General features: G+C 32.9%; 2 protein-coding genes across 2 annotated transcripts in view; both read right to left on the bottom strand.

Moving 5' to 3' along the window:
* The window catches only part of LOC132730948 (cadherin-related tumor suppressor-like), a gene marked incomplete at its 3' end in the record, with an annotated part of 32,483 nt that extends 25,599 nt beyond the window's left edge, over positions 1 to 6,884 (bottom strand). Inside the window, 1 exon segment of the mRNA XM_060717031.1 lies at positions 1,203 to 6,884. Coding sequence (XP_060573014.1) covers positions 1,203 to 6,380 — 5,178 coding nt within the window.
* A 5,068-nt stretch (positions 6,885 to 11,952) lies between these two features.
* Positions 11,953 to 26,301, bottom strand: LOC132730951 (F-box/LRR-repeat protein 7-like). The gene is made up of 7 exons (XM_060717035.1): positions 26,226 to 26,301; positions 22,341 to 23,603; positions 21,177 to 21,348; positions 19,918 to 20,081; positions 19,200 to 19,286; positions 17,542 to 17,656; positions 11,953 to 16,674 (listed from the first exon to the last, which is right to left on the bottom strand). The coding sequence occupies exons 2-7, from the start codon at positions 23,552 to 23,554 to the stop codon at positions 16,585 to 16,587; spliced, it is 1,842 nt and encodes a 613-aa protein (XP_060573018.1). The 5' UTR covers positions 23,555 to 23,603; positions 26,226 to 26,301; the 3' UTR covers positions 11,953 to 16,584.
* Positions 26,302 to 27,591: the final 1,290 nt, after the last annotated feature.

Genomic DNA, 27,591 nt, shown 5'->3' with positions numbered 1-27,591 from the left:
TGGGTTTTTTTTATTTTTTTTTTTTTACACTTTATTGCCTTTTGCATAATTACATTAATTCAGCATGATGCTTATTTTTCTGCTCATCTCAAATAGACCACATGATACATATATTTAAACTGATAAAAATTAGTAAATGACTGAATGACATAGGGAAAGATTACAAATTTGATAATTTGTATCGATTAAATTTACACTATTTTTGACTAGATCTTGATAACGAAATTTCATATGGATGACACAACTAATTGGAATGGTCAGATATCGGCCTGAGGGTTGGTATATTGATAAATTGGCTGTTAAAATAAGATATTTGTACCAATTATCACCATATTGAAAACATATTTTCAGCTGATTCATGTATCATCAAATGATTGAACATAATTTATTCAATATAGAATGAATGACATGTAGGTAAATTTATTAGCCAAAATTTATTCTGTAAAAAAAAAATTCCTTTGATGTTGTAACAGAAGACAGCCTGGTGTCTGTCTATATTTAATAATGTGAGAAAAGCTTTAGAAAGTCATCTATGCCAACAACATATAATAAGGGATCAAGTCATCTATAGAAATCGGGAAAAATGAAAATCTTTGTATTTTGTCACACTACAAAACTGTTAAAAATTTATGGATTTAATCCTTATTTGCATAAATACCATACTTAAGGACAAGTAATAAAGTTTGCAACACCTTGCATAGGGATAATGCCATAAACTGTCTACTTCTTATCCATAAAAACTGCCAATTTTCACGATGATTATCATACATTAGATCCAGAAAATCAGAATTTAGCTATTCAAAGGATAATTGCATGAGAATACACCAATAAACACATAGTCACATATATCAGCAACATTGAAGTAAATGTTCATTTGCATAGCCAATTATACCATATATATTCTTTGTTATTGTGTAAAATAGGTTAAACAAAACCTCGAGGACTTCAATGCTTACCAGGGATCTTCTCCTTTCCAGAATAATTTTTGTTGTTGTTAAAAGTGGTGAAAAATGTTTATTGTAGGGGAAATCATTTCCTTTTTTTGTGTGATAATTATGTTTTGTTCAAATACCGGTAGGTTATAAGAAAGTAGAGAACTTTACAAAAAGGTGTGATTTATGTAACTATAAGGTGTGAAAATTGTTCATTGAAAGGCGATTCATTTTGTATTTGTGACTATAAAAAAATTAATCTCTACTTACAACAGTAACTGTGGTCCTTGGCATTGATCCAATTGTCTCCACTGCATAAATCTCCACTTCAAATGAATCGCCAACAACTTCCCTGTCGAGAGATCCAACAGTTGATAAAACTCCCGATGTTTTATCCACAGAAAAGTACCTATCAACTTCGATTTGTGTATTTGAATGAGTAATATTGGTCACATAATATTCCACTGGTGAATTTTGACGCGAAGTAGCTTTTACACGTAAAATACTTTTGCCAGGAACACTGTTTTCTACAACAGTTCCACTATATGGGGCTAATTCAAACACAGGACCATTATCACTATTTGCTACAATGATGGTAATAGCAGCTTGGGTTGTTCTTTGACTAGGTGTGCCATAATCGTTAGCTTGTACAGTAACAGAATATTTTACAGGCGTGTTTGGTAAACTGTTGGTTAGCAGAAGGCGTCCAGAGTTACTGTCTAAACTGAATGCATTTGTTCCAGATTGCGACAACTGCACTGAAAATCGGCCATTATTTCCACTGTCTTTGTCTTTAACTTTAATGGTGGTGATATATTCGTTTCTTGGAGTTGAAAGTGGCACAGCTATAGCATTAAATGAAGTTACAATAGGATCATTATCATTGACATCCTGGATGTTAATTGTTACAACGGTTTCCGTTTTGAGTCGTCTGCTAACCTCCTCAGCTTGGTCAGTGGCAACAACTGTAAGCTTATATAAACTTGTCACTTCACGATCAATTGGCTTATCAATATAAATCTGTCCAGAATTTTTCACAATCTTAAAATTTTCTCCAGGTGGATCCTGATACGCGATATGGTACTGAACTTCACCATTTTTACCAGAATCAGAATCAGTTGCTTGTATCTGTGTAACAGAACCGCTTGAGTTTTCCTGAATTGTAATAACGTATGGCTGATTCTGGAAAACGGGTGCATTATCATTGACATCATCAATTGTTATACTAAATCTAATGTAATATGTCAAAGCTGGGATGCCTTTATCTGTGGCAGTAACATTCAGTTTGTAGCTTCTCTTGGTCTCAAAGTCGGGTTTTTTCAGAAGGTACACCTTTCCAGTGTGACGATCTATTCCAAACATTCCGTCATTATCCTTTCCGGACAAATGATATGTGATTTCTGCATTTACGCCGATATCTACGTCAGTTGCTGGGAAGTAGGCAACTTCACTACCAGGTTCTACATCCTCAGAGACACTAATGTCCATTTGTGACTGGGCAAATAGTGGGAAATTATCATTAATATCACTGACAGAAATCTGTACTTTACAGGTTGCATTATGCCTTACAGTTTCACCAGAATCAGTGGCTAATATTGTCAATTCGTAGAAGTCCAATGTTTCCCTATCAAGCTGTTTGTCAAGAGTTATCTGCCCTGTAGTTGGAGAAATAACAAAATGTCCATCTTTGTTCCCAGCTATGATATTGTATGTCACAATGCTATTAATTCCTGCATCTGCATCGTCAGCCTTTACCACAGTTATATTAGAAAATCTTGCCTCGTTCTCAAACTTAGTAACTTTGTAGACTGGTCGCCTGAATATTGGTGGGTTATCATTTTCATCTTGAACTGTAACACGTACAGTAGTGATATCTTCTAATCGGTTAAGTCCATTATCTTTCACCACTACATCGAATACAATAACGTAGTTGCTCTCTGCAAGTTCTTCTCTATCAAACATCTTCAGTGACGTAATTTCACCACTTTGTGGGTCCATATGAAAGTCATTTTGTGCATCTTTGAAGGAATAATAAACTTCAGCATTTCGACCCATATCATCATCAGAAGCTCTTACATGGCCAACAAATGAACCAATATTCTTGTTTTCCAAAATGTAGAAAGTATAAGTTGCATTTAGAAAGATGGGCTTGTTGTCATTATAGTCAGAAATATGTACGGTGATGTTGCACTCAGAACTTCTCTGTTGTGCACCATGATCACGTGCAACAACACTCAACTTGTACAAGTCTTTCGTCTCCCTGTCAAGCTCTTTCGCAATATATAAATGTCCATCAGGAAATATTCCAAATTTTTTATCTTCATTTCCACGAGTGATATTGTAAGTCAGCCTTCCATTGTCACCAAGGTCATTATCTACAGCAATAACATGAAAAAATCGACTGTTCACTGGATGAGATTCTATCAGGGACATTTCATATGTGGTATGTGAGAATTTTGGTGTATGATTATTCACATCCTTTATCTTGAGGCGTAGTTCTTGATTTGCAGTAAACTGAGGACTTCCTGCATCACTTGCTAGTACAAGCAATGTCACATGATCAACACCAAGATATTTTACAGGCTTATTCAAAGTTAGAACTCCAGTATCAGATTCTATTCCGAACATGTTGTTTTGATTTCTTTGTAACGAGTATGATAACTTTGAGTTAGGACCTTCCTCGTCAGCATCTGTGGCACTTATCAATGCAATATAATGACCTACAGCCCAATTTTCAACTACTTCTATTTCTCGATATGGGAATTCAAATACTGGTGGGTTATCATTTGTGTCCTTCACAGTCAAAACAACTTCAGTCTCTGCAAATTTCTCGCCAACTTTAGCAATCACTTTCAGATTAAACACTGGGAATATTTCTCTGTCTACTCCTTTGCTTCTTTTAATCCATCCTGTTGATGGTTCTATTGAAAAGATATTTAAAGGATCTCCGTGAACAATGCTGTAACTGATACTAGATGCTGAAGAATCTGCTTTTGCAGTCACTCGACCAACTTGCACACCTATGTATGTTGGAGAATCGGTCCCTGAATCTTCTATTAGATTAAACTTATATGAGTTACTGGTAAAGTATGGTTGAGAATCAGTTGGTGATTGGACAGTGACTTGAACAGTTGCTGTTCCTGATCTTTGGCCTGTCTTGTCCTTTGCAACAACATCAAGTCGGAAACTGCTTTGAGGGTTTTTCTGAAGGACAGCTTTTGTTCTTATGGTCCCTGTTATTGGATCAATTGTAAATTTTCCAAAATCACTACTGCTAAAGGCATAGCTTATTTCTGCATTTATTCCTTCATCCAGATCAGTTGCAGTGACCTTGACAACTTCAATACCACTTGCTTGACCTTCAAAAACTCTTGCAAAATATGTTTCTGGATAAAAAACTGGAGAATTGTCATTTACATCCAGTACTTTAAGATAAACTGTTGCAGTTGAAGTAAGGGTAAATGGAGCAGGGGCTTTATCTTTTGCAATAATTTTTATTGTATAGTTTGGAATTTCTTCCCTATCTAATAACTTTCGTGTAGTAACTTCCCCTGTGTCAGGATCAATATGAAATGTTTTTGGGTACATCAGTTCAACATGTGGATGAAATTCATAAATAATTGTCCCATTCTGTCCAGAATCATTGTCAATAGCAGAAGCTGACACAACAGGTGACACTTTAGCTAGATTTTCCTCAAGACTAGCATTGAAGACAGTTTGTGAAAATTCTGGCGCCATATCATTTTCGTCCCATATTGAAATTTGAAGTTCAGCATAATCATACAATGGTGGAGAGGCCCCATCATGAACAGAAATATTCATGCGAAAGTAATTTTGTTGTTCATAATGTAATTTTGACTTAGTAGTCACAAGACCTGTATCTTTATTGATATAAAACCACTGTGGATCGTTTCCCGAAAGTATATCATAAGTCAGCTTGGCATTTATTCCACTGTCAAGATCAGTTGCTAACATGCTTTGTATAAAAGTACCAACTTCAGTCATCTCACTTATTGAAACCGTAACTTTTTTGTCTTTAAATTGTGGTGAATGGTCATTGATGTCATTAACAAATATTATCAGTGCTTTAGTGGATAACCTTGGAGGATTACTATTGTCACTTGCTTCAACAGTAAGATTATACATATGGTGACGTTCTCTATCTAAAACGCTGTCTCCGTTGACTTTTACAAAATATATTCCTGTGCTGAACTGTTCGAGTCTGAAATGCTGTAACTCGTTTCCAGCAATTATTCTAGCAGTTGGGTTGGCTCCATCATCTGCATCTGTTACAGACACTCCTGCCACGATGTGACCATCCATATCATCTTCTTTTATGCTAGAAAAGTCATTTCCTTTTGGAACATACCTAAAACTGATGACTGGGTCATGATTGTTGGTATCGATTACCGTGATATATACAAATGCACGAGTGCTGAAAGATGGCACACCTAAATCACTGGCTTCTATTATAAGAAGGCACTGGCCTTTAGGGCAAGACAGTGGTTGCTGAGTGGTATAAATCTGCCCTGTGACATTATCTATGCGAAACTGGGAGTTACCATTATTTTCGTCTGCAATGCTGTAAGTAATTTCCTGATTTACTCCAATATCAAGATCTAATGCAATTAGCTGAATAACAAATGTTCCACTTTCATCTGTTTCATTGACTTGTGCAAAACGTTCGCTTGGATCAAAAACTGGTGCATTGTCATTTTCATCATCAATTACTATCCTGACAGATGTTGTACCAGTTCTCTGTGGAACTCCAGAGTCCTTCGCTTGTATAGTTAATGTATACAAACTGGTCTTTTCTCTATCTAAATCTCCAGTTGTTTCGATGATCAAAACATCGCCATATATGTCTGGGTTGAAAACTAATTTGAAAGGACCATTGCCGTTTATTATTTCATACTGATTAACTAATGAATTTATACCATCATCTGCGTCAGTAGCTGTTACCAGTAAACCTTGTGTCTCCATTTTAGCATTTTCTCGAAAATGAACTGTTGCTGATTCAGTTGGAAAAACTGGTCCGTTGTCGTTTTCATCTAATATTTCTATTGAAACCTCAATTGGTACATTAGTATTTGTTCCATCAGTACTATGACCTAGGATTAAAAAACTAAATTTATTTTCTTGTAAATTTAATTCCTCTCTATCGATAATATCTTTTGTTGTTATTCTGCCACTGTTTGAATCTAAATCAAAATAATCTTTTGCGATTGAGCCTTCATTAATGCTATATGTATATGATGATTCCACAGAAATAAATCCAACTTCTGTCCCAGGCGCTTTATTTTCATAAACCTGAAAATTTCCAGGTCCTTGTCCCTGGGCAAATTTAAAGAAAAACTGCAAAAGTAATATAACGCAGGGTAAATATTTTTTTCTTGTTACTGATGGCCCCTTCCTCCTTAATCCACACTCCTTACGTAAATCTCCCATATTTTTCTCCCTTTCTTTTACAGAGGTGCACAATATACACCTGACCGGCGGCTAACATCAAAGACTACAAGTTTTACTATAATTTATCATGTTTAAAACATTTAATCCAATCTACGACTGGATTAATTCACATCTGAAATTCCCTATGCCGACGATAAAACAGTAGCGTCCCAACAAAAATGTATATTCCTTCTGTAAACACTAAGATCCCTTGATCAAACGTTTCGAGGGTCCAGGTAAACACTAATTCACCTGTATATACGCGAAAACTGTGTCCAATAATTTTACAGTCACTTTTCTTTTGTTTAAATTCCTTATTTTGTGAAATTAAATGTACGTACTGAAAGAATATTTAAAAATGTCTCTTATCACTAAAAATTACATTATTTTAAAACTTGAAACAGTTAAAACTCAATTAAAAATTTCACTCATTCTTCTTATCCGTCCTCGCACGTTTGTTTCCAATACATGTTATGTGACGTCACCAAATCCCGCCCTATCGAAATGATTGACAGCTGATCGCGTTCATTGAAAATCATTGCAGGGACCATCTCAAAATTAAGCTTTACCTTTTACAAAGTTAGGCGAAATCTAATTTGCAACAGTCGCATACGAGTTATCTTTCTTGCATTACTTTGCGTAGAAAACAAAATATTCCAGCTTGCATTGACAAAATCTAGCTGGTTTAATTTATGAAATAATAAGATTAAGAGTTATCATGTCAACTTTCATATTTATTGTTAAGTATTGTATTCACTGTGCAAATAATAAAACAATTATAAGTTGAATTAATGTTTCAGTTTGCAATATATAATAGTGATTGGAAGCTATTTTAAAGATATGCTTTGTAAGCACAATAACCAACGTACACATTGAATTGCATATTCTTGCAAATAAATGACACAGTGATTCTGTTTCTACACATTAGTAGGCTGAAATATTTTGCGTCTTAAAACAGAAACTGTTTGAAAGACCTGTTCATTTGTATAATTTCAGTACTTAATCAATTACAATTTAACCATATTATCATTTTTAGAATTTAGAACCACCCATATTTTAATCCAGGGATTTTGTTGAAAGTAAAGAATCTATGCTATATAGGTTGGTGGTACAGCACATTTTATAAATTGTTGGCTTTTAAATGACCTATTTTTTCATTATTAAAAAAAAAGAGAGAAAAAAATACCCTTAAGATTACATCCGGACTGCTACACACAGCCTTTAGAATTATATTCGGACTGCTACAGACTTTAGAATTAAGTTTGTGCTGTTGACTTACAAGAAATAAATAACAGGCCTGTATCCCATTCATATATCACAGCCATTGGCTTCTTGCAGTAAATCATGGTAAAACTTTTCAGTTAAGTGTTGTTTTTTCGGTACCTATCAACAGTAAAGATGCTATTTACAAGAGTCATTAGAACTGCTGAACAAGTTTGGTCTCTTTAAAGTTGAATAGCACCATACAGTACTGTCAATCATTACTATACAGATAGCAGCAGAATATATAGTCAAATGTGGGCCAAATGTTTTGTGAGGGTCATTCAATTAGAACTGTCACTTGGTTCAAATTTTGTATCTGCTACACTTTATAAAAAATGTTTTCTATTTTAAACCTTCAAAGTATTCCCTCTCTATCAAAATACATTTTTGTAATCTCTCTTTGTCCAGCTTTAAAAAGCTGAAATTTAATCCTGACGCAAACACTGATAAATTGCTCTGCCAAAAGAACTCCTGGAGGTATATATCTTTTACCAGAAAACATTATATTAAGCCTGGGAAACAGAAAGAAGTCGCACTAAGTCAGGAGAATAAGGCAGATGGTTTACAACTTTAACATTTTCAGATGCCTAGAAAGACTTTGTCATGTATAAGATAGACTCCTGATCATCCTTTGCTTGTGCACTGTAAAACAACTTCACTTTTTTCAGTACAGAATTCTTGTAGAACTGTCCAGTGACTGTGTGACCAGATGGACAAGGCACTTGAACAACTGGTCCAAAATACATGTATATTCCATACAACATCTTTTTTGTGATGGTCCTTTTGCCAATATAGGGAAGTTTTTTTGTTTTTTTATCTTCCTTCTTTGAGGCTCAAACATATGTACCCAAGTTTCATCACCTGTCAGCAAGTTAGAAATAATCTATCACAGTCTTTGTATGTTTTCAGAAGTTATTGGGTACACTTTAGTCGCTTTATCTTTTGCTCCTTAGTGAGCAAATGGTGTACCCACCTAGTGCAAACCTTTCTTAGACCAAAACACTTGGTCAGAATTAAATGAATACTGCCTTCTGATATGCCAGTATGACTAGCTTTCTTCTTTACTGCAATCTTACATACTGCTCTACTATAACCTTTACACTTAACTCTTCATACCATATGGTATAACCTATATATACATGTACATTACCTCTGTAACCTAGAATTTGGAGCTATTCCTTTTTCTCTTACAAATATTTTTTCATTAATGATTCATTCTTTACTGTGACCTTGAAACTAAGGCCTGATGACTGTGTCGTGAATATTGATATTCTTTTACTGGATGTTTTGAATTTCTTGCGTCATGTATTTTTCTTTCCCTTCACGACCATGATCATAAAAACTAAGACCATGAGTCATGCATATCACACATTATGACCAGTCGATTGTCTTTTAGGAGTCTGTGGTCGAGTGTTTGAGGTTGTCGACTTCAAACCACTTGCCCCTAACCATTGTGTGTTAGAATCCCCCCAACCCCAGGGACATTGGATTTTTTCATGTGAGCTATTCAGATAATTTGCCGAACATCAAGTGCTCATAAGTATCTATAACATTATACCTGATGCGTTCCTGGAAAGTCACCAGTAAGCTAGCTGCATGATTTCCTCATATGAAAGAATATGTTCCTTCCAGTATTCAAACCCACAGTAGTAAGCACTATGTGAATTTAAGTCTGCAACTTTATCCATTCAATTAGAAGGACCAGACTAAAATTTGTTTTAGTAATCTCTAACTTGTTAATAACAAGATTGCATTTGAGAAAAATGCTATGCCACCGCATTAATACAACACTAAATAGTAGTGTAGGAACAGATTTTTTTTGTTTCTATACAATTTTGAAGATTGTCATAATGCATAAATCCCTGACCTATCTAATTCTTATTATCAGATTAGTGGTTAAATCTGTTGTTAACTCAACAAAAGATCAGAGTAGGAATATATCAATGCACTCGAGTCTAGTGAATTTGGTGGTGAAGGTCATATTTCACACAGCCTAATTTTCATGACTACATCAAAGGACAACACAGTAAGACACCTTGTCAAAATCTAGGTCAGCTGATATCAAAGTTCACTTTACATCTTAATCTGTGCACATGGTTCAAATTTCATAGCTGTACATCAAAGGACAAGAAAGTAGGTCACATCATCAAAATCTAGGTCACCTGATATCAAAGTTCAACTTTACAACTAAAACTGTGCACATGATCAAAATTTCATTGCTGTACATCAGAGGACAAGAAAGTAGGTCACTGTCCCATTGGGCAAGGCAAAAATTTGGACCCAAGGGTTTAATTCAAAACAATCTTGATACAGGTCCATCAAACAACATTTCAAGTCAAATATCTAAGCTGTAGCTTTCTCCCATTCAGAAAACATTTGTTTTATTTTCTGTTTTTACTATGTGTACATAATGAAAATCACTGCCCCCGGGCAAGGCCAATTTTGACACCAGGGAAAAAATTTCACCAACTTTGGTAGAGGACCTATAGATGATATTATATAACAAACATCAAAGCTCTATGCCTTGTACCTTCAGACAAAAATATTTTTTAATTTTTTACTATATGTACATAATGTAAATCAATGACCCCCGGGACAGAACCAATTTTGACCCCAGGGCTATAATTTGAACAATCTTGGTAAAGGTTCACTTCGCAAAGTCTCATGCCATATATTTAACCTCTAGCCTTTGTCAATTCAGAGAAGAGGATTTTACAATTCAGAGAAGAAGATTTTTCAAGTTTTAATTTTATTCTTTTAAGGAAAACTATCGCCTCTGGGGCAGGGCAATTTTAACACTAGGGACATAATTAAAACAACTTTAGTAAAGGACCCATAGATGATGTTATATACCGAATATCAACGCTCTAAGCCTTGTACAAAAAGATTTTTTATTTTTTTACTACATGTACATAGTGAAAATCAATGACCCCTGGGGGTGGGGCCAATTTTGACCCCAGGGCTATAATTTGTACAATCTTGCCAGAGGTTCACTACATAATGTTTCATGCAAAATATCTTAACTCTAACCTTTGTAAATTTAGAGAAGAGGATTTTTTAAGTTTTTACTATCTACATATAAGGAAAACCTATGGCCCCTGGGGCGGGGCTAATTTTGACACTAGAGGTGAAATTTGAACAACTTTGGTAGAGTACCTATAGATGATATCATTTAACAAATATTAAAGCTCTTTTTTACTATATGCATATATTGAAAATCATGACCCCTGGGGCGGGGGCAATTTTGACCCCAGGGCTATAATTTGAACAATCTTGTTAGAAGTTCACTTCACAATGTTTCATGCAAAATATCTAACCTCTAGCATTTGTCAATTGCTAAAAGAAATTGTTTTAAAGTTTTTACTACATACATATAAGGAAAACCAATGACCCCCGGAGCGGGGCCGATTTTAATCCCAGGGCTATAATTTGAACAATCTGGGTAGAGGTCTACCAGACAATGCCTTATGCAAAATATCTAAGCTCTAGGCCTTTTGGGTCTTTACAAGAAGGTATTTTAAGTTTTTACTATATGTACATATAGTGAAAATCAATGACCCCCGGGGCGGGGCCGATTTTGACCCCAGGGCTATAATTTGAACAATCTTTGTAAAGGTCTACCAGACAATGCCTTATGCAAAATATCTAAGCTCTAGGCCTTTTGGGTCTTTACAAGAAGGTATTTTAAGTTTTTACTATATGTACATATAGTGAAAATCAATGACCCCCGGGGCAGGGCCGATTTTGACCCCAGGGCTATAATTTCAACAATCTTGGTAGAGGTCTACCAGACAATGCCTTATGCAAAATATCTAAGCTCTAGGCCTTTTGGGTCTCTACAAGAAGATTTTTTTAATTTATTCTTATAATTCCTTTTGGTTGCCATGGCAACCAGTTTTCTGCATGGAATGAAATTCTTTGAACAACTTTGGAAGCCCTTCACCCAAGGATCAATCCTGCCAAGTTTGGTTGAAATTGGACAAGTGGTTTTTCACAAGAAGATTTTTTAAGTTCACTATATAATCTATATAACACACACACACACAAACAAACAAACAAACACACACACATACACACACACAGGTGAATCGCTATATGCCACTGCATCGCAGATGCTGCGGTGGCATAAAAAGAGAATCTTAAAAGGTTGCTAAGCACAGTAAAACTAAATGTATCACATTCATAATTTTTTATGCTTTCGAATCTTTTCAAACTTACGGTCTCTCCAGACTCAAAAATTGCAGACGACACATAAATTGAAGATGCAAGCTACAATAATCATATTTTGAAATAAAAAATTAAAACAATATAAGTTTTTTAGTTTATTTTATTTCATTAATAGTCACAGCTTCGAAGCTCAAAGAAATTAAAAAAAGTAGATAACAAAAGATTTCCCATAAACTCAATAAAACACATTAGGCATGCCAATAAATAAATAAATAACACATATCAATATGATATCACATAATACTTGTAATATGTTCATATATTATCACATGTAGCATGATAATTAAGGTGTTACATCCACTAATTGCTTGTAAAAATCAGCCAATTAAAGCACTAGTCAATTGAAACCACTGCCAATCCACCCCTGCTGAATGATTGGGGCTTTGACCATTGGATTACCAAACCCTTGTAACAGCACCACTCTGCTGGGACAGTCAGAAAATAAAATTGACGCTAAAGACTCAGCACTGTGACTTGGCCAAATCCTTTGCCATTTTGGCGACAAAATAACATTATTAACCCAGCTGTTAAGGGACAGATGAGAGTTAAGAACTCCGTTCATCGTTCATATACTCCATTATCCTTGCCCTTGCTGGGGAGTGGGGGAGTGCATTATATAATGTATTTAACTTGTTTGATTATTAGAGATAATTGGCCTAGAATACCAGTATAGGGACAGACCATCCTATTCTGTTGGTCGCTCAATTTTTGTGTTTTGATATTGAAATCCCTTCAACTTTGAATGGGCAGTTCCAAATTCAATGTGTGACAATAATCAAGGTAAAGAAGAGGGATGAATTTTAGACACATTTGAGTTGATCAGACATATCTAGTAGTGACATTATTTGCTAAAATTTCTTACTAAAAGAATGGGTATTAACTTAAAACTTTTACTAGCATTAGATGGATGCAACACCTTTGACAAACAAAAATATAATGCATAGTAATTAACAATATACAGTGAAACTATGAACATGTATTTTACATTATCAAAGCTGTATTTTTGAGTATTGAAATTAAAATCCTTTAAACTTTGACTGGATTGTTCCAAATTAAAATTAGGGCAGATCCATTAGAAAAACTCAACAGATAAAGGACCAAATGTCAGTGGAGAAAAGATAAAACATTGATAATATGCTAAAAAAATTCAATTCAATTATTTTATTGGCTGATTTATATAGAGGATATTTGTTTAGTTCAGTGTAAGATCGGAATATATTTCACCGAGTGAGCACCAAAAGGTATATTTCACAAGTGGCGCAGCCACGGGTGAAATATGAACTTTTGGTGTTCACAAGATGAAATATATTTCGATCTTACACTAAACTAAACAAATTTTCTTTTTATTACATGCAAAAAAACGTTTTAAAAAGACATTAAATCTAATACTGAATGAAAAGCGCGCCAAAAAATAATACAATGTGACGTCATTTACGACGTCACGTCATTAAGTTGGTACCCTGTACTGTGCACGCTGGTATTTCACTGAAACAACGTAAGGGGCTTAAATTCAAAACAGTGAAATTATCAAAGTGGTAATTTCACTGTTTCAAACAGTGAAATTACCAGTTTTATATCACTGATATATTTCTATAAACCACCGAAAAGCATGTAATAAATATGTTTTAATATATTCATTTTAGTTTGATAACGTTGAAAGCTTGAAGCTTATTTTCATCATTAATGCCAATTAAATAAGTTTGACATCATAATTAGAAGCATAAATCTGTTTCTTGTAACACCAGTAGAGCCTGAACACAGACAGCACAACATAGCAACAATGACGTGGTGACCTTGTGCTTAAAGTGCCTGCCTCACAACCCAGGTATCCTAGGTTCAAGCCTACAGATTCTTAAAAGGTTATATAAAGGTTAAAAACAATTTGTTGACAGCTTAAATTGCCATATATAAATGGTTGTAGCAACATGCCTAGCAGCTTGGATTATTTATGCAGGTTATATTATGCAAGCAACCATTTATATCCAGCCATATAACCTATCAGATCTTTATAACTAGTAATTAACAATGATGTGTTTGAGAATATCTCAAATATAAAATGTATCATAGACACAGAATATGTAAAACAAATGTTGAAAAACATGTGCAATATAATGCTCAAAATGGGCAAACCTCACACTGAATTTAGTCTGTCTAGATCAACCCCTATCAAATACCAAAATGTTATAGATGCTTTTCACATAGCAATTATAACCCCCCCCCCCCCAGGCCATCATTTTAGGGGACATTCCAAATATATCACATACTTATGATAAGATAAAAATCTCTCATAGTTCTAACATCTTCATGAAAACTGATATAAAATCTTTCACATATTGGTGCTATAATAATATTTTGCTGCATATGTATAAAAGAAATCCTACAATTCACTTAAATCAGCTGTATATATATTTTTTTCTTCATATTTTAGCAATTATATTATATAGAAAATTTACCCCCAAAATCGCTGCAACTTTTGGCAAGGGAGGTAAAAATATATTTAAGATCGGGAACTATCTATACTCTCAAATGCTGTTACTCTACAGATGATTTACTATATCTCACACAAGGATATAGATGTCATTTACGATGTCAAAAGTACACTATTTCTATTTAACTTTCCTAAAAAGTTTGCATAAGATTCAATAAAGCTGTTATAAAGTATATAAAGGTAAATCTGATGAAATATTATATAGAAAAATTAGAAACAGTAAAATTATGTTGTTTACATGATCTAATGGTCATTTCTTGAAAGATTTGTTGCATAAATTGTCAATGTAATTTAATATACATGATTTTTGTATGTAAACAGAATAAAATGTTCCAGAACAAAATATTTTGCAGCTATTCTTAGTTAAGTAAGTTTGGCAATACATGCCATACTTGCCTTCAATAAAATATGCTGACAAATTTCTTCCATTCTAGGTATACTGTAATCATTTTAATCACAAAATAAACAATAGTGTTACAATCTATAGACAGCAAATACAGAGTCTTTTATAATACTGCATGTTTTTTCAATTTATGAAGAAGTCTCACTTTTTTCTCTAAAAAAACAGTTTTTGCAATATAACCCTTGCCCAGTGGCTCAGGTGATATATACAACCAATTATATAAAGCCATTTAACATGTCAAAAGTCTTTATAACTAATACCGGTAATATACTTTAAGGTGAAATTATATCGAATATTAAAAGACAAATATATGGTAATTATAAAATCACAATTTTAAATAATCTGGACATTGTTGTCAATCATGTACATTCATTTACACAAATTCTCATTTCATATTATCATTTATTAGTGTATAATATACACATTAGTGTAAAATATACACTAATAAACTGTAACATGCCAATAAAGTGAGCCTGTGGCAAACTTTATAACATTTCTGGGAATAGTCTAAGGCAATGCTATATAAAATGGCAACCAATATACCATTCTTTTCTACCACATGTTATACATGTATAAAGAGGAAAAGGAGATAAAATCATCGCATGATTCTCTACATTTAAAATATCTTCACCCTTTGACTTCAAATAGAGTTGATGATGTCAATAAGATTTTTTTTTTATATATCAAACATGTATAATATAAAGAAATAAGTAATTGCTACATAACACTGAACACAACAGAAGCCATGTGATAATGTATAGTTATATGAAACTGAACATAAGGCCAATATAGGTATCCAAATGGCTAGGCCACAAATTAATATATAATAGAATAATATATATATATTTTCCTTTCCTGTGATTACATTTCACATTAAGTCTGTAACATCTAAGATAAGTCTAATAAAAAGACATAGTCATAACATTTAAAAAAGGTCATAACATCTAAAAAGTAGTCATTTCATTACAAGAGGAAGAACTTCCATTAAAGAGGAAGAATTTCCATGCAAGAGGAAGAATTTCCATGCAAGAGGAAGAATTTCCATACAAGAGGAAGAATTTCCATACAAGAGGAAGAATTTCCATACAAGAGGAAACATTTCTTTACAAGATAAAAAGATTACCGTAACATACAAGATGAAGAACAATTCAACAAGAGGAGGAACCTCTAACATGAGGAAGCACTTATATTGTAAAGGAAGAACTTCCATACAAGTGGAGATACTTCCTCATTAAAACACATTTTGGAATGACAAAATGGAAATTTTCTATGTCAAAACATGTTTTTGAAAACACACAGAAAAAGTTTCTATGAGAATGCTAAATAATGGAAGTACATATCAATATTTAAATTTGTTCTGGATGAACATTGGAAGAACTTCCAAACCAATATGGCATTGGAATGTAAAATAAAGGAAGAGCTTCCTTTTCAAAATATGATCATGATTGAAAAAAAAGGATTTTGTGTATACTGAATGTTAGTTGCCATTCAAAACAATACATAGTGGCTGGCTTTGTCTTTGCATTAGATAGGGAAATAAGTATTATTGTAAACAAATTGTTTACATAATAATAAATGGAAGTCTTTGCCAGGATAATTTTAAAATTCATGATGCAGTCTGAACAGACTTGATATTGTTGGCTGACTAACTTTGACAATTTCATCATGACATCCCTATATGTGAGACAATGGACTGTTTCAAAATGGAAGTTGGACAAGTCCATTTAAGAAAATAGGATGTTTAGGATCAATAAGCAACTATCACAGCATAACTATTAGCAGATGATCTGTGTTTATGATTCAAGCAGTCCTTGTCTGTATTTTCAATCATGTATGAATTCTTCTCCATAGTAATTGATCACCCTCAGGTCTTTTTTCCTTCGAACCATGTCTACAATGAGGTTATCTAGTATCTAAAAATAAACAAAAACAATATTTAACAATATTGAGTATCAGTCAAGAAATAAAAGAAATAATTTATTCTAATACAACCTCATTTTTCGCTACTGAACATAGAAGAACCGAAAGTGTGTGTAAATATGCAATAAAATCACTGCTGATGATCTATTTTTAGACATGTGATGTAAGTATTAAGAATGCGCTGCAAATAAATTCGGAAACAAATTAGGAATAATTTAGCTTGATAGCAGGTATGGCAGCATTTACTTGTTGATGTTGAATCAAAATAATATATCCCAAGCAGTGATGTGCAGCATTATATTACTCAGGCTCCCTTGTGATTTAATTCCTCACATCCAAACTCCAAACAGTGATTCTATTTAGTGATTAAATCACTGTTCGTGATATATTATTTATATAAGAGCTTGTGTTCACGAGTAAAATAGAAATTGATCTGAAAAAATAAAAAGGAAACAAATTTTCTACTGTATTCGTTTCATGCAATTTAAGGGTTTTAAATAATAGTTAATGAATTTTTTCCTTGTAATGACATGCAAACTGATTCATGACGTCATCAAATCATGATGTCACATTGCTTTTCAGAAAAATAACTCTGTAAAATTTTACACATTTTTGTAACATTTTTAAAACGATATGTGCAGATATTCATTTGCCTTTTGTAATCAAGAACATTTTACACACAACAGAATGTGTTTTTTTTATGATATTTCCACTTATTTTAGATAATTTCAGTCTACTGTAAAGGATGTAATAAATAATTATAAATAACTTGACAGTTTTCCAATCTACAATTAATTGTTAAACAATAACCTTATAACATGCTAGAAACTGGAATAAACAGAATTTTAAAACTAGCATACCTTATTGCACTGTCTAAGATCAAGGAACTGCAGTCTAGTCATTTCCTCCGGTACCCGGGATAAACACTCCCCATATATTTTGTCTATACCCAAAATGTCCAGGCTCTCCAAGTTGCTGAAAGTAGACAAACAAAAATTTTATTTAATAATCATTGGAAATAGAATATAGTACATTATATCTCATTGACCTGAATGGAATATAGTTTATATCTCATTGAACAAAAGAGAATGTATATAATATCTCTTTGATAGGAAAATGATTATCACATTTCACTGAGCTTCATAGACTTTGAAATACAAATATATTTCAAATATTCTCATGGGCCTTCATAGCAAATGGAATATAAAATATTAAGATGTGTTTTGAAATAGACAAATGCTCCAATCCAAAATCAATAAATAAGTTAGGGTGAAATTTTCAGAATTAAATAAAAAAAAGTCCTGGTCATTTAGTGGTCAAGATCATATTGGTCATAATGAAAACCTCATTCACATGTTACATTCATGTAGAAAAGACTGTAGCTTATTTAATGAAAATGTTATGGTCAAGGTTAAAGATGCCAGCTAAATAAAGACAGACTGACAAACAGAATAAACACAACGACTACTTATAATATATACATATTCTATTTTTCTACTGATTAGCTAAGAATAAAACAACCAAACTGTTCTCAAAAAATAATGTCTTAGTTCATTCCAAACTCCCTCATATTTTTAACTGAAAATTACACTAAAATTCAGCTTCAAATATCAAATAAGCTATAAAACAAATCTGTTCTAATTATAAAGCAATTTAAAATGCATGTCGTACTCGAGACCATCTTTGGAATGATTTAATGCCTTATTATTTTCAAGATTTACTGTTTAAGATAACATCCCTATATTAGATATTGAAAAGATTTATTAAATATGAGCCAAATTTTTCTTTCAATAAACGCTTTGCTCCATGAATTTAATTGACATTGGCGTCCATTTTTTATTATGCACCTAGTAAATTATACACGCCTTGCGTCATTCTATTATTTATTGTGATGTAAAATTTGACAATAAATAAAGCAAGTTGCGATATGAAATTCAGGAAAGGGCAAACAAGCATTTTATCTCATCACCATTATTTTTAAAAATTTGCATAACAAATGATTCTTTTATATTGTATACAATTATGGCTATTGAACAAAATGATACAAAACTTCAGTTCATTTATTCATTTTTTATTAATCTGGGACAATTAAAAATAATCTGGTCTCTCTGTCATTGATCTTATTTACAATCAAACTTGACCTTTGTCATAATTTACTTTCAAAACTTTCTGTCCTAGATTATGGGAATTCTTAAAAGAAATTTAAAGGAAATAATTTTCACTGGAAAAAAACTACATTAGTATTAAGAAAATTTTCAACTTTATTTGTATTTTGTTTTATGTCAATACAACTCCCTTTGAGATATATTTTTGAGGGCTACGGTATTAACATAACAGTTGTAACTCATTTATGATAAAGATGGCGCTATGGTATTTTAACTCACTAATTTCTTAATTGCATATAGCTTTCACTTTATGATCAGTTGTACTGATTTGAGCATAAAATTCAAAGAGTTATGACCCTTTTTATGATCGAGACGTCAATTTGGAACAGGAAGGGATCTAAGTACATATATACCAGCAATGGTCCACTATAGAAATAAGTCCTGTATCTGTCAGGAACCAACACCAACTTAGGGACAAATCACGCAGCTGCTTGCCACACCTACAGATAACAAAGAAAAAATAACATTTTATAACCAGACAGAAAAGTTGGCTTGCTGCTGCTGTACCAACTATTTATACAGAAGGTAAGTGTTAATTTGTGGTTCGCAGTATATTTTTTTATAACATTTACAATTTAGCGTGCCATCATCTTTTTATATAAGGTAGTATTGACAAAATTCAACTGATCTGTTAACAGACACTTGAGTGTCCTGAGCCAATATTTCAAATTAACCAATAGCAGGCCACAAGGTTATAAAACTGTTTTTTTCTGTGTTCAGTCTCAAATATCCAGATTTTCATTGGTCAGTGTACATTCTGAGCTGTTTTCTGACCAATCAAAAACTGGCATTAAGATTATAACCTGTTTTCCTCTGAGCTCTGTTTAGAATCTCAGGTTTTTTATTCGTCTGTATACATTCTGTGTTAGTTTCTGAACAATTAGATACCCGAAATCTGAGTTTGAGATTAGAACATTTTCATTTAACTTCAGACCCTAGAGAGATATCAGTTTAACCTAGATATCAGTTTAAGGTAAGAAATTTTCTTTATAACCCTTAACTCTGATGCCAAACTGTTAATTGAAAGTCATCCCTCAAGTTTGTATCCTCTATTATTTTGTAAATACTTACGCTTGAGCTAAATCTAAAATCACCTCATCTGTAATCAACGAGCACTCGGAGAGATTCAACACCTGTAGTTTAGACAGAGATGCCTCCTTAAAGAAGTTGGAGAGACCTTGTGGAGAGAAGTCACTCCCTTTACGCAATCTGAGATTCACCAAATTCTTCAATTCCTGGAAAATAAAATAAAAATAATAATTTCATATATCAATACTCTAATGACAAATCAAACAAGGTTTTAACTTCTCTTATTAATCTTCAAAGCTGAGTTAAATAATTAAATCTACAATTCAAACTTCAAAAAAATAAATTTATAGTACAAGAAATGTATTGATAGGAGAAACTTTGAATGTATTATGCAAAATGTGACCAAATCTACTTTTTTATTTCCAAAATTCTAATGAAATGAGAATACGCCAAACTCTTTGTAATATTTTGACGTGGCCTCTATTGATGTCATGTGACAATAACATAATTTCCTTTTTTTTATTGTTTATTATTTATTTATTTATACACGCTAAAGAAGCCTGTTCAGCCGAAACATTGGTATATTAAAAGGAGTCTTATTTTTTTTAAACTATATTTTTTATAAACTATTTAATGAATTAAGAGAAATTTCCATATATGCTGACAAATTAAAGGTATTTTTATGGATAGAAGGACTCTAAGGCTAGTTTAATCCCTTAATTTGTACACTTGATGATAATCTCATTTATTTAAATAATATTCAAGCCTTTTTCTACAAATATTTGCTCAAATCTGGAAATGTGCCGCCTTAACCTGCTTCTCTAATTTTGACTTGACAAACATCATTTTGAAAAAGTCCATTATTAACCTTCAATTATGATAAAAATTTGGATGCTAATCATCTTATTATATAGGTTCTGGTAAAACTGCACATGTTTTCCAGTACTACACGGGTTGAAGATCAACAGAAATGTTCTACTTCATTGAAATCATATTACGGCCTTGCATGTTTTTTTGATGAGACATCATTTGCGATATACAAAGCATTACATTAAAGGCAATTAACAGGATTACTTTCAGTGTAAGCGGTTCTTATGTTGGTTATGTGATAATAGAATATTATATTCATATAGATTCATTACTAAATTTACTGAACTCGTTAAATAAAGTAATATTATACTCGCCAGAGGCTCACATAATATTATTTTATACAACTTGGTTCAATAAATTCAGTATTGAATGATCTACACTAATGTTATAATATCCTCTATTTCTCTACAGAGGTTGTACAGTATATTTACCTTTAGATATTGCAGTGACTGGTCAGTGAGACACTCACAGAATGAGATACCTAGATGTTTTAACTGTTTACAGTGTGACAGTTGCTCTACACCCAAGTCTGATATTTCTGCCCCATCTAATTCTACCTCCTCCAGATACAGATAATGCTTCTCCACCAACCCTTGCACCGCTCTGGAAAAACATAACAAGGGACACAACTTATGTTTACTTTCATAATTAGCAGATTTAATTCAAAAACAACCAAGAAGGAGAAGAATAAGAACTTGATTCTATCACTTTTTTTCAATACCTCTTCAAGTTGGTACAGTCAACACAACTTAAGACGATATCGCTTATATTTTAAGTTATAAGGATAAACTGCTTATAATGATTCTGTTGCCGCGGTTCCGACTGTTGTTTTCAAATTGGTTGCTTCTTGGTTATAACATATGAATTTGGCAGTCCATATCGTTTTAAGTGGAGATTACTGTATATTTCTATTTTTCAATCAATAGTTATTTGATATTACCTGCCAAAACATGTAAACCATTTTTTAACACTACATACACTTCACGTTAAAGGCTAAAATTTGTCTCCCTTTAATGAAATATCTGGTTATACAGATAACTTTTTCTATTTTTATATTTTATATTCATAACTTGATAAATTTCATAAATGGACTTGTCCAGCTATGATTTTTCGGACTATCCATTATTAATGTTGAAGAAAACATTAGATAAAAATTTAAAGATAGTCAGCTAACAGTAAAGACCCTGATAAAACTGCATGAATACTGACTCTATACTGGTGGCAAAGGATATTCACTTTCTGTACCAGCAACTGCCAGGTAAGGGCTAAAATTAGCCTTACAAATGCTGGACAGATGGAATTTTAGTAGTTTACATTGAAAATACCATTCTATATGATTGTCTGCTGTTAACATGTGTGTGCTTACTATCTTTGATTACCATAAAAACAAAATGTAAAATTATAATTATCATAAATATTATTATAAAACAGTACAGTAATATTATGTTAACATTCTGGTATACAGTATTTTTTACCATAAATAAAATAATTACATGTATGTATGGATTCAATAAGCGGACATGACACAATAACAAAATCGATTAAGTACTTGATAAAGTGAAGAAAACAAACACTCAAAAAACAACTACCCATACCTGTCAGTAAGAAAACTTATTCCATCCAAATTAATGCTTTTAATTTCTGGAAGCCTTGCAGCTAAAAATATAATGCCCGAATCCTGAAAGAACATGCAGTGTGAGAAATTCAGATGAGTAAGCTTTTTGCATCTCACTAAATACCTCACAGTCTTGTCCTGTTCTAGTTTGTCACATCCCTCAATATTAATTTTCCTTAGTTCTGGACAGTTTTCAGTTAAACATTTCAAAATAACACCCGTGATATCACAAAATCCAAAATCGATCTCCTGAATCCCTGGACAGCATTCAGTAATGATGGCAACCTCTGCATGTGTCACATTTACTCTACCACTAACAATGAGTTTTTTTAATAAAGGTGTACGCTTTAACACCCATAACAGATTCAAACTTGAAAGGTGCGGATAAGAGCTAAAATCAAGACATTTCCAAAGGCTATTGTCTAATGAGATTTGCCGCCACTTGCGACAAACCGGTGCTACATTCAGACAGAGTTCTTTGGTGGTTAAGAATGAGAATATCTTAATAATGAGTTCATCAGGTAAATCATGAAAAACACTTTCTTCACAGCCAGATTTCGACAATAGTTTATCAACATTTGTATATGGCAGAAATTCGTAAGTTTTCTGATTTCTAGTAACCCAATGTTCTCCAACATGTTCAGGATTCACACTAGTATTCATCCTAAAGTCATCTTTATCGTTTGAACAAGTAATCTCATTTCGGACAACAGGCTCATCTGGCAAAATTATCTCTTCTACATCATCAGCCACACTTTCTAAATCATATGATGTGACAAGTTTCACTCTTTCCTCTGTGCCGTCATGCCGTAAGCAAAATGATTTAGCAACATCCTGATTGATTGTGTCCAAATTGCAATCACCTGTAGCTACATGTACAGAAGCATTTTGTTTAAAACTAGAACAATGCGACCCTACTAAATCATCAACATGATCTTTTTCAACATTAACCATTCTTTCATTTATATCTACCTCTGCTGACACTTGACAATTATCAGGGTCTTCTTCATTTGTATTCTTTTTGGTGTTATCAACAACATGACTGTCATGTCTGCCGAAATCTTCAGAACCCTCGATATCATCAATATTTTTGTTTTCTATGCAAATACCATTGTGCTCAATATTTACACCATTTATTCTGACAACATTTTCTGCATCGCAACTTCTTAAAGTTTCAGAATCTGCTGCCTCCATGGCTTCAAAAACATTGACTTAATCAATTATGTAACAGATTCATCTTGTTCTGAAAACAGAAAAAATACAAGCATTTAGATTAAATCTGAAACAAAAGGCTAAGGTGCCACTGTACCACTTAAGAATTCCTAGTTTGATATGTGCAAAATATAAATACCCCTTAAGTCACTCAAGTTCATGCACGCTTGGCATGGTAAAATACTGATTGAATTTTGTCATCAGAAAATTTTACAAGGTGACTGACCTATTAGTCATGACTTTTCCATCTTGGCAATTGTCTTTGATGTTACCAGGAAAAATATAAATATGGCTCTGATGATACAAAAAGGCAAATTTTTGCTCGAGATATGGATATCATGGGGCAACAGATGAAGTGTTTACCATGTATGTTAATCTTTCAAAGACATTTCATAGTAAAGTTTTCTCATGTTTTTCTTTACAAATACAGTTCAATCTTAAAGATACAAAGTATACACAATCCTCAACAATCATCTGATTCATCAGATCATTTATGATATTATTTTATTTGTTTAGACGATTACTGGAGGTTACGTACCACGGAGGATACGTACCAGGAGGTTACGTACCATTTTTGGAGGTTACGTACCACTTATATATTTTGGAGGATACGTACCATATATATAATCACATCTGACCTACCATTTGTTCCTAACATAGACAACATAACGAGGGCAACTAACTTATTTCGTCGGAAAATGCGCCCATCTGAACCAAAGGAAGATGATTTGTCGTTTACGGTATTATATATCATCATTTTTGTATTGGAATGGAATCTTATTGAGTTATGATATATTTTTACATAATATATTTATGTATATATTAATGTCAACTTTATATACTTTCAGTTGTCATGTGACTTCATCAAAGAGGATGAGTTCCTCGTTGATGATATTCGTGTGGGAGAGGAACGCCATATGATGTTTGCGACGGCAGCCCAGCTAAGCCACCTTCAGACTGCAAGGCGGTGGTTTATAGACGGAACTTTTAAAGTGGTACGACGACCATTTTATCAGTTGATGTCTGTTCATGCTTTTGTAAAGAATGGTGAACATGTAAAACAAGTACCTCTTGTTTTTGTATTGATGTCAAGGAGAAGGAAGGAAGGCTACGTTGAGGTACGTTTCTTCAATTGAAATGAGATGAATTGAGAATTATATTTCATGTGATAGAATTCTAACGATTTTTTTTTATTTTTCAGGTTTTTTCACGACTGAAGGAGAAACTTGGAGATCCGATGGTAGAGTGGTTTATGCTGGACTATGAAGCAGGTAAATAGCATCTCTATTTTGTTTTTTGAAATGATTGAATTTAATGTGTAACATGTATACATCCACTTATTCTTGCTAATTACTCTTTTTCAACTGCGTGGCAGGCTATCAGACAGACTTTCCCAAACACCATCGTCAAGGGGTGTGTTTTACACTGGCTCCAAAGGGTGTATAGAAAGGTCATTCAGCTTGGACTTGCCACCGCATACTCTGATAAGAGGGACAAGTTCCTTTTTATTAGAAAGCTGATGGCCCTTCCATACCTTCCTGCGGAGCACGTGAGACCCACCTTCATTGAGTTGGAGTCTCAAGCTGAAGAGTCCAGATGCGTTCCCATCATAGATTTGACAACATACATCCGAGATACATGGATCGACGGCAGACTTATGGTCTTGTTTATTTCAGTATATTATTATTATTCAGTGCGGATAAATAAAACTCAAAAAGTATTTTTAAAAATACTTGTTAATTGTAACATAATTATTGTTATTTTCATTTTATGCACAGTTCGGTTAACGTGTAAATAAAACTTGTAAATGTTTAAATATGTAACGCTTGTTTTTTTCCAAGGTAAAGTAATTTTGTCCGGTATAATAACATGCATATGAAATATTATTATTGCTATTGATTATTTTGTTTATTTCAGTTGATTTCAGTGTAACGCGTATAAATAAAAAAATAATACTATAAATGAAAAGTGTTTTTTTTTATATTTACCGTGGTTTGTTTCATTGTACTGTTCATTTCAGTTTAGTGCGTGTAATTATATTAGTGTTATTAATTATTTTCATCGTTTGTTCGTTTCAGTTTTGTGTTGTAAATAAAACTTGTTTATTATCGTTAATTGGTTTGTTGTTTATTCTTTTATATTCATACATATTTAATCTCATTACAAAATTAATACAATTAATGCGCGAATTTGAACAATAAACCTGATAGTTTCACACCTTATCCCTTATTATCACTTTATTATATATTTCTATAGTGGTACGTAACCTCCAAAAATGGTACATTTATGCAGTGGTACGTAACCTCCATGGTACGTAACCTCCAAATTCCTGTTTAGACAGTAACTGCCTTTACAGTTGTATTTCTTTAATATATCCAGTATAAAAATACTTATTCTAGTTACTCTAATGTTAAGCAGAAAATTTGGTAAGATTTACATTTCTTTGGAAGTTTTAATGGTAAGTTTAACATTTACTTAAATAGGACACGACTTAATTCAATTATATCCGAAATTGCCATTGTCCGAACTCAAGGCTTCTTTGTACAACTATCGATTAAACTCAGCTTTAATCGTATCTTCAAATCAGGTTTGTGATAAAATTTATGTTAAACATAACTATTATGAATTTGATAATACTAAATGTTAATTATACCTTATTTCTTGTCGAACAATGAAATAAAATAAAATACAATATTATTTTATCAGTATCAACAGACGCTTTTTTCCAATAGAAAAAAAGAACATAAAAGTTTTTTAAACACCAAAAAGACAATAAAAAATAACGCAACTGACACAAAAAGCATATTTGAATTCTTAGTCAAATTTTGAGTTCATTTTTATAACAGTAACACACGGACGGTAGCTTGCAATTACCATTAGAGTCTACAGTAAACGTTAAATCCAAAGTCCATGAAGTCCGTTGCTTACCAGACGTCAAACTCCTCACAGTGTTTACCTCCCTTGGCAGAATTGTAATCACTGCCTTCACAGACGTCAAATGATGATGACAGTCACATGACGTAACGTCGAAATTCAAATGTAAATATCGACCGTTACATAGAAAATCTAACGTCATTTTTCTCTTTCTGTTTTATTTTTAACTTTTTGTACCTACGTCCGTTATATTTTATCAAAAAATTAATATGAAAAAGGCAAAGCCTCAAAGCGAGCTCGATGTACTTTTTACGTGAAATAGTATGAAACAATCTCAAATGCAGTGACGAGACGGAGTGCGTGTGACGTCACACGTACTGTGTTAAATATGACCCCGTCCCTGTCGTGAAAGGAATAACGAGTTTTGAAAACGTTGATAAAACTTTGTTTGTTTTATTTCACTCTATAATTTTTCAAGCGAAATAAAGTTTATTTTAAGTGAAATAAATGTAAAACTTTAAACGTTTGCGACATTAAAATAGCGTACTTGATTTGTTTGTTTTGCACGTGCTGTTTGGCGCTACATTGTGACGTCACGTAAACAATACTTTAAACGTCTGTACAGCGTTAACGACTGAATAAAAGATATTGGTGTTCGGATTCATTTTCTTAGTTAGACCATTTTCTTTCATTCTAGATAATTTTTACAACAAAATTCGACAAAAAATTGTTTTTATTTATCAGATTTCAAACAAAATGGCGCTTTCGATTTTCATTTTTTATACACAGCTTCCGTTATTCTGGTTCCCTGTCCAATTATGGTTCCCATAGACGTGCGCAGGTGACCAGTCTACACATCCGTTTTCAGTCAGAATTCCTCAGTTTTTACCGTTATCTTTAAATTCGAAAGGTTGCGATGTGTCCAATTTGGTACTTTGGACGAAAGTTTTCAAAACCATCACTTAGCAGGTACTCGCGTTACCGTAAAGCTCGCTTTGCGAGCAGGCCCTTCGGGCCAGCTCGTCGAGCTCGCTATCAAAAGTATACAAAATAATGAAAAATAAATTAAAAAGCTAAAAAATATAGATCTAAATATCAAAATATTGATATTTCAATGTTTGTGATGGCAGAGATTTCTGTACTGA

Source organism: Ruditapes philippinarum, unplaced genomic scaffold, assembly GCF_026571515.1.
Source record: "Ruditapes philippinarum isolate M1 unplaced genomic scaffold, ASM2657151v2 ctg438_1_1_1_1, whole genome shotgun sequence".
NCBI lineage: Eukaryota > Metazoa > Mollusca > Bivalvia > Venerida > Veneridae > Ruditapes > Ruditapes philippinarum.
This window is presented reverse-complemented; position numbering and strand designations above follow the sequence as displayed.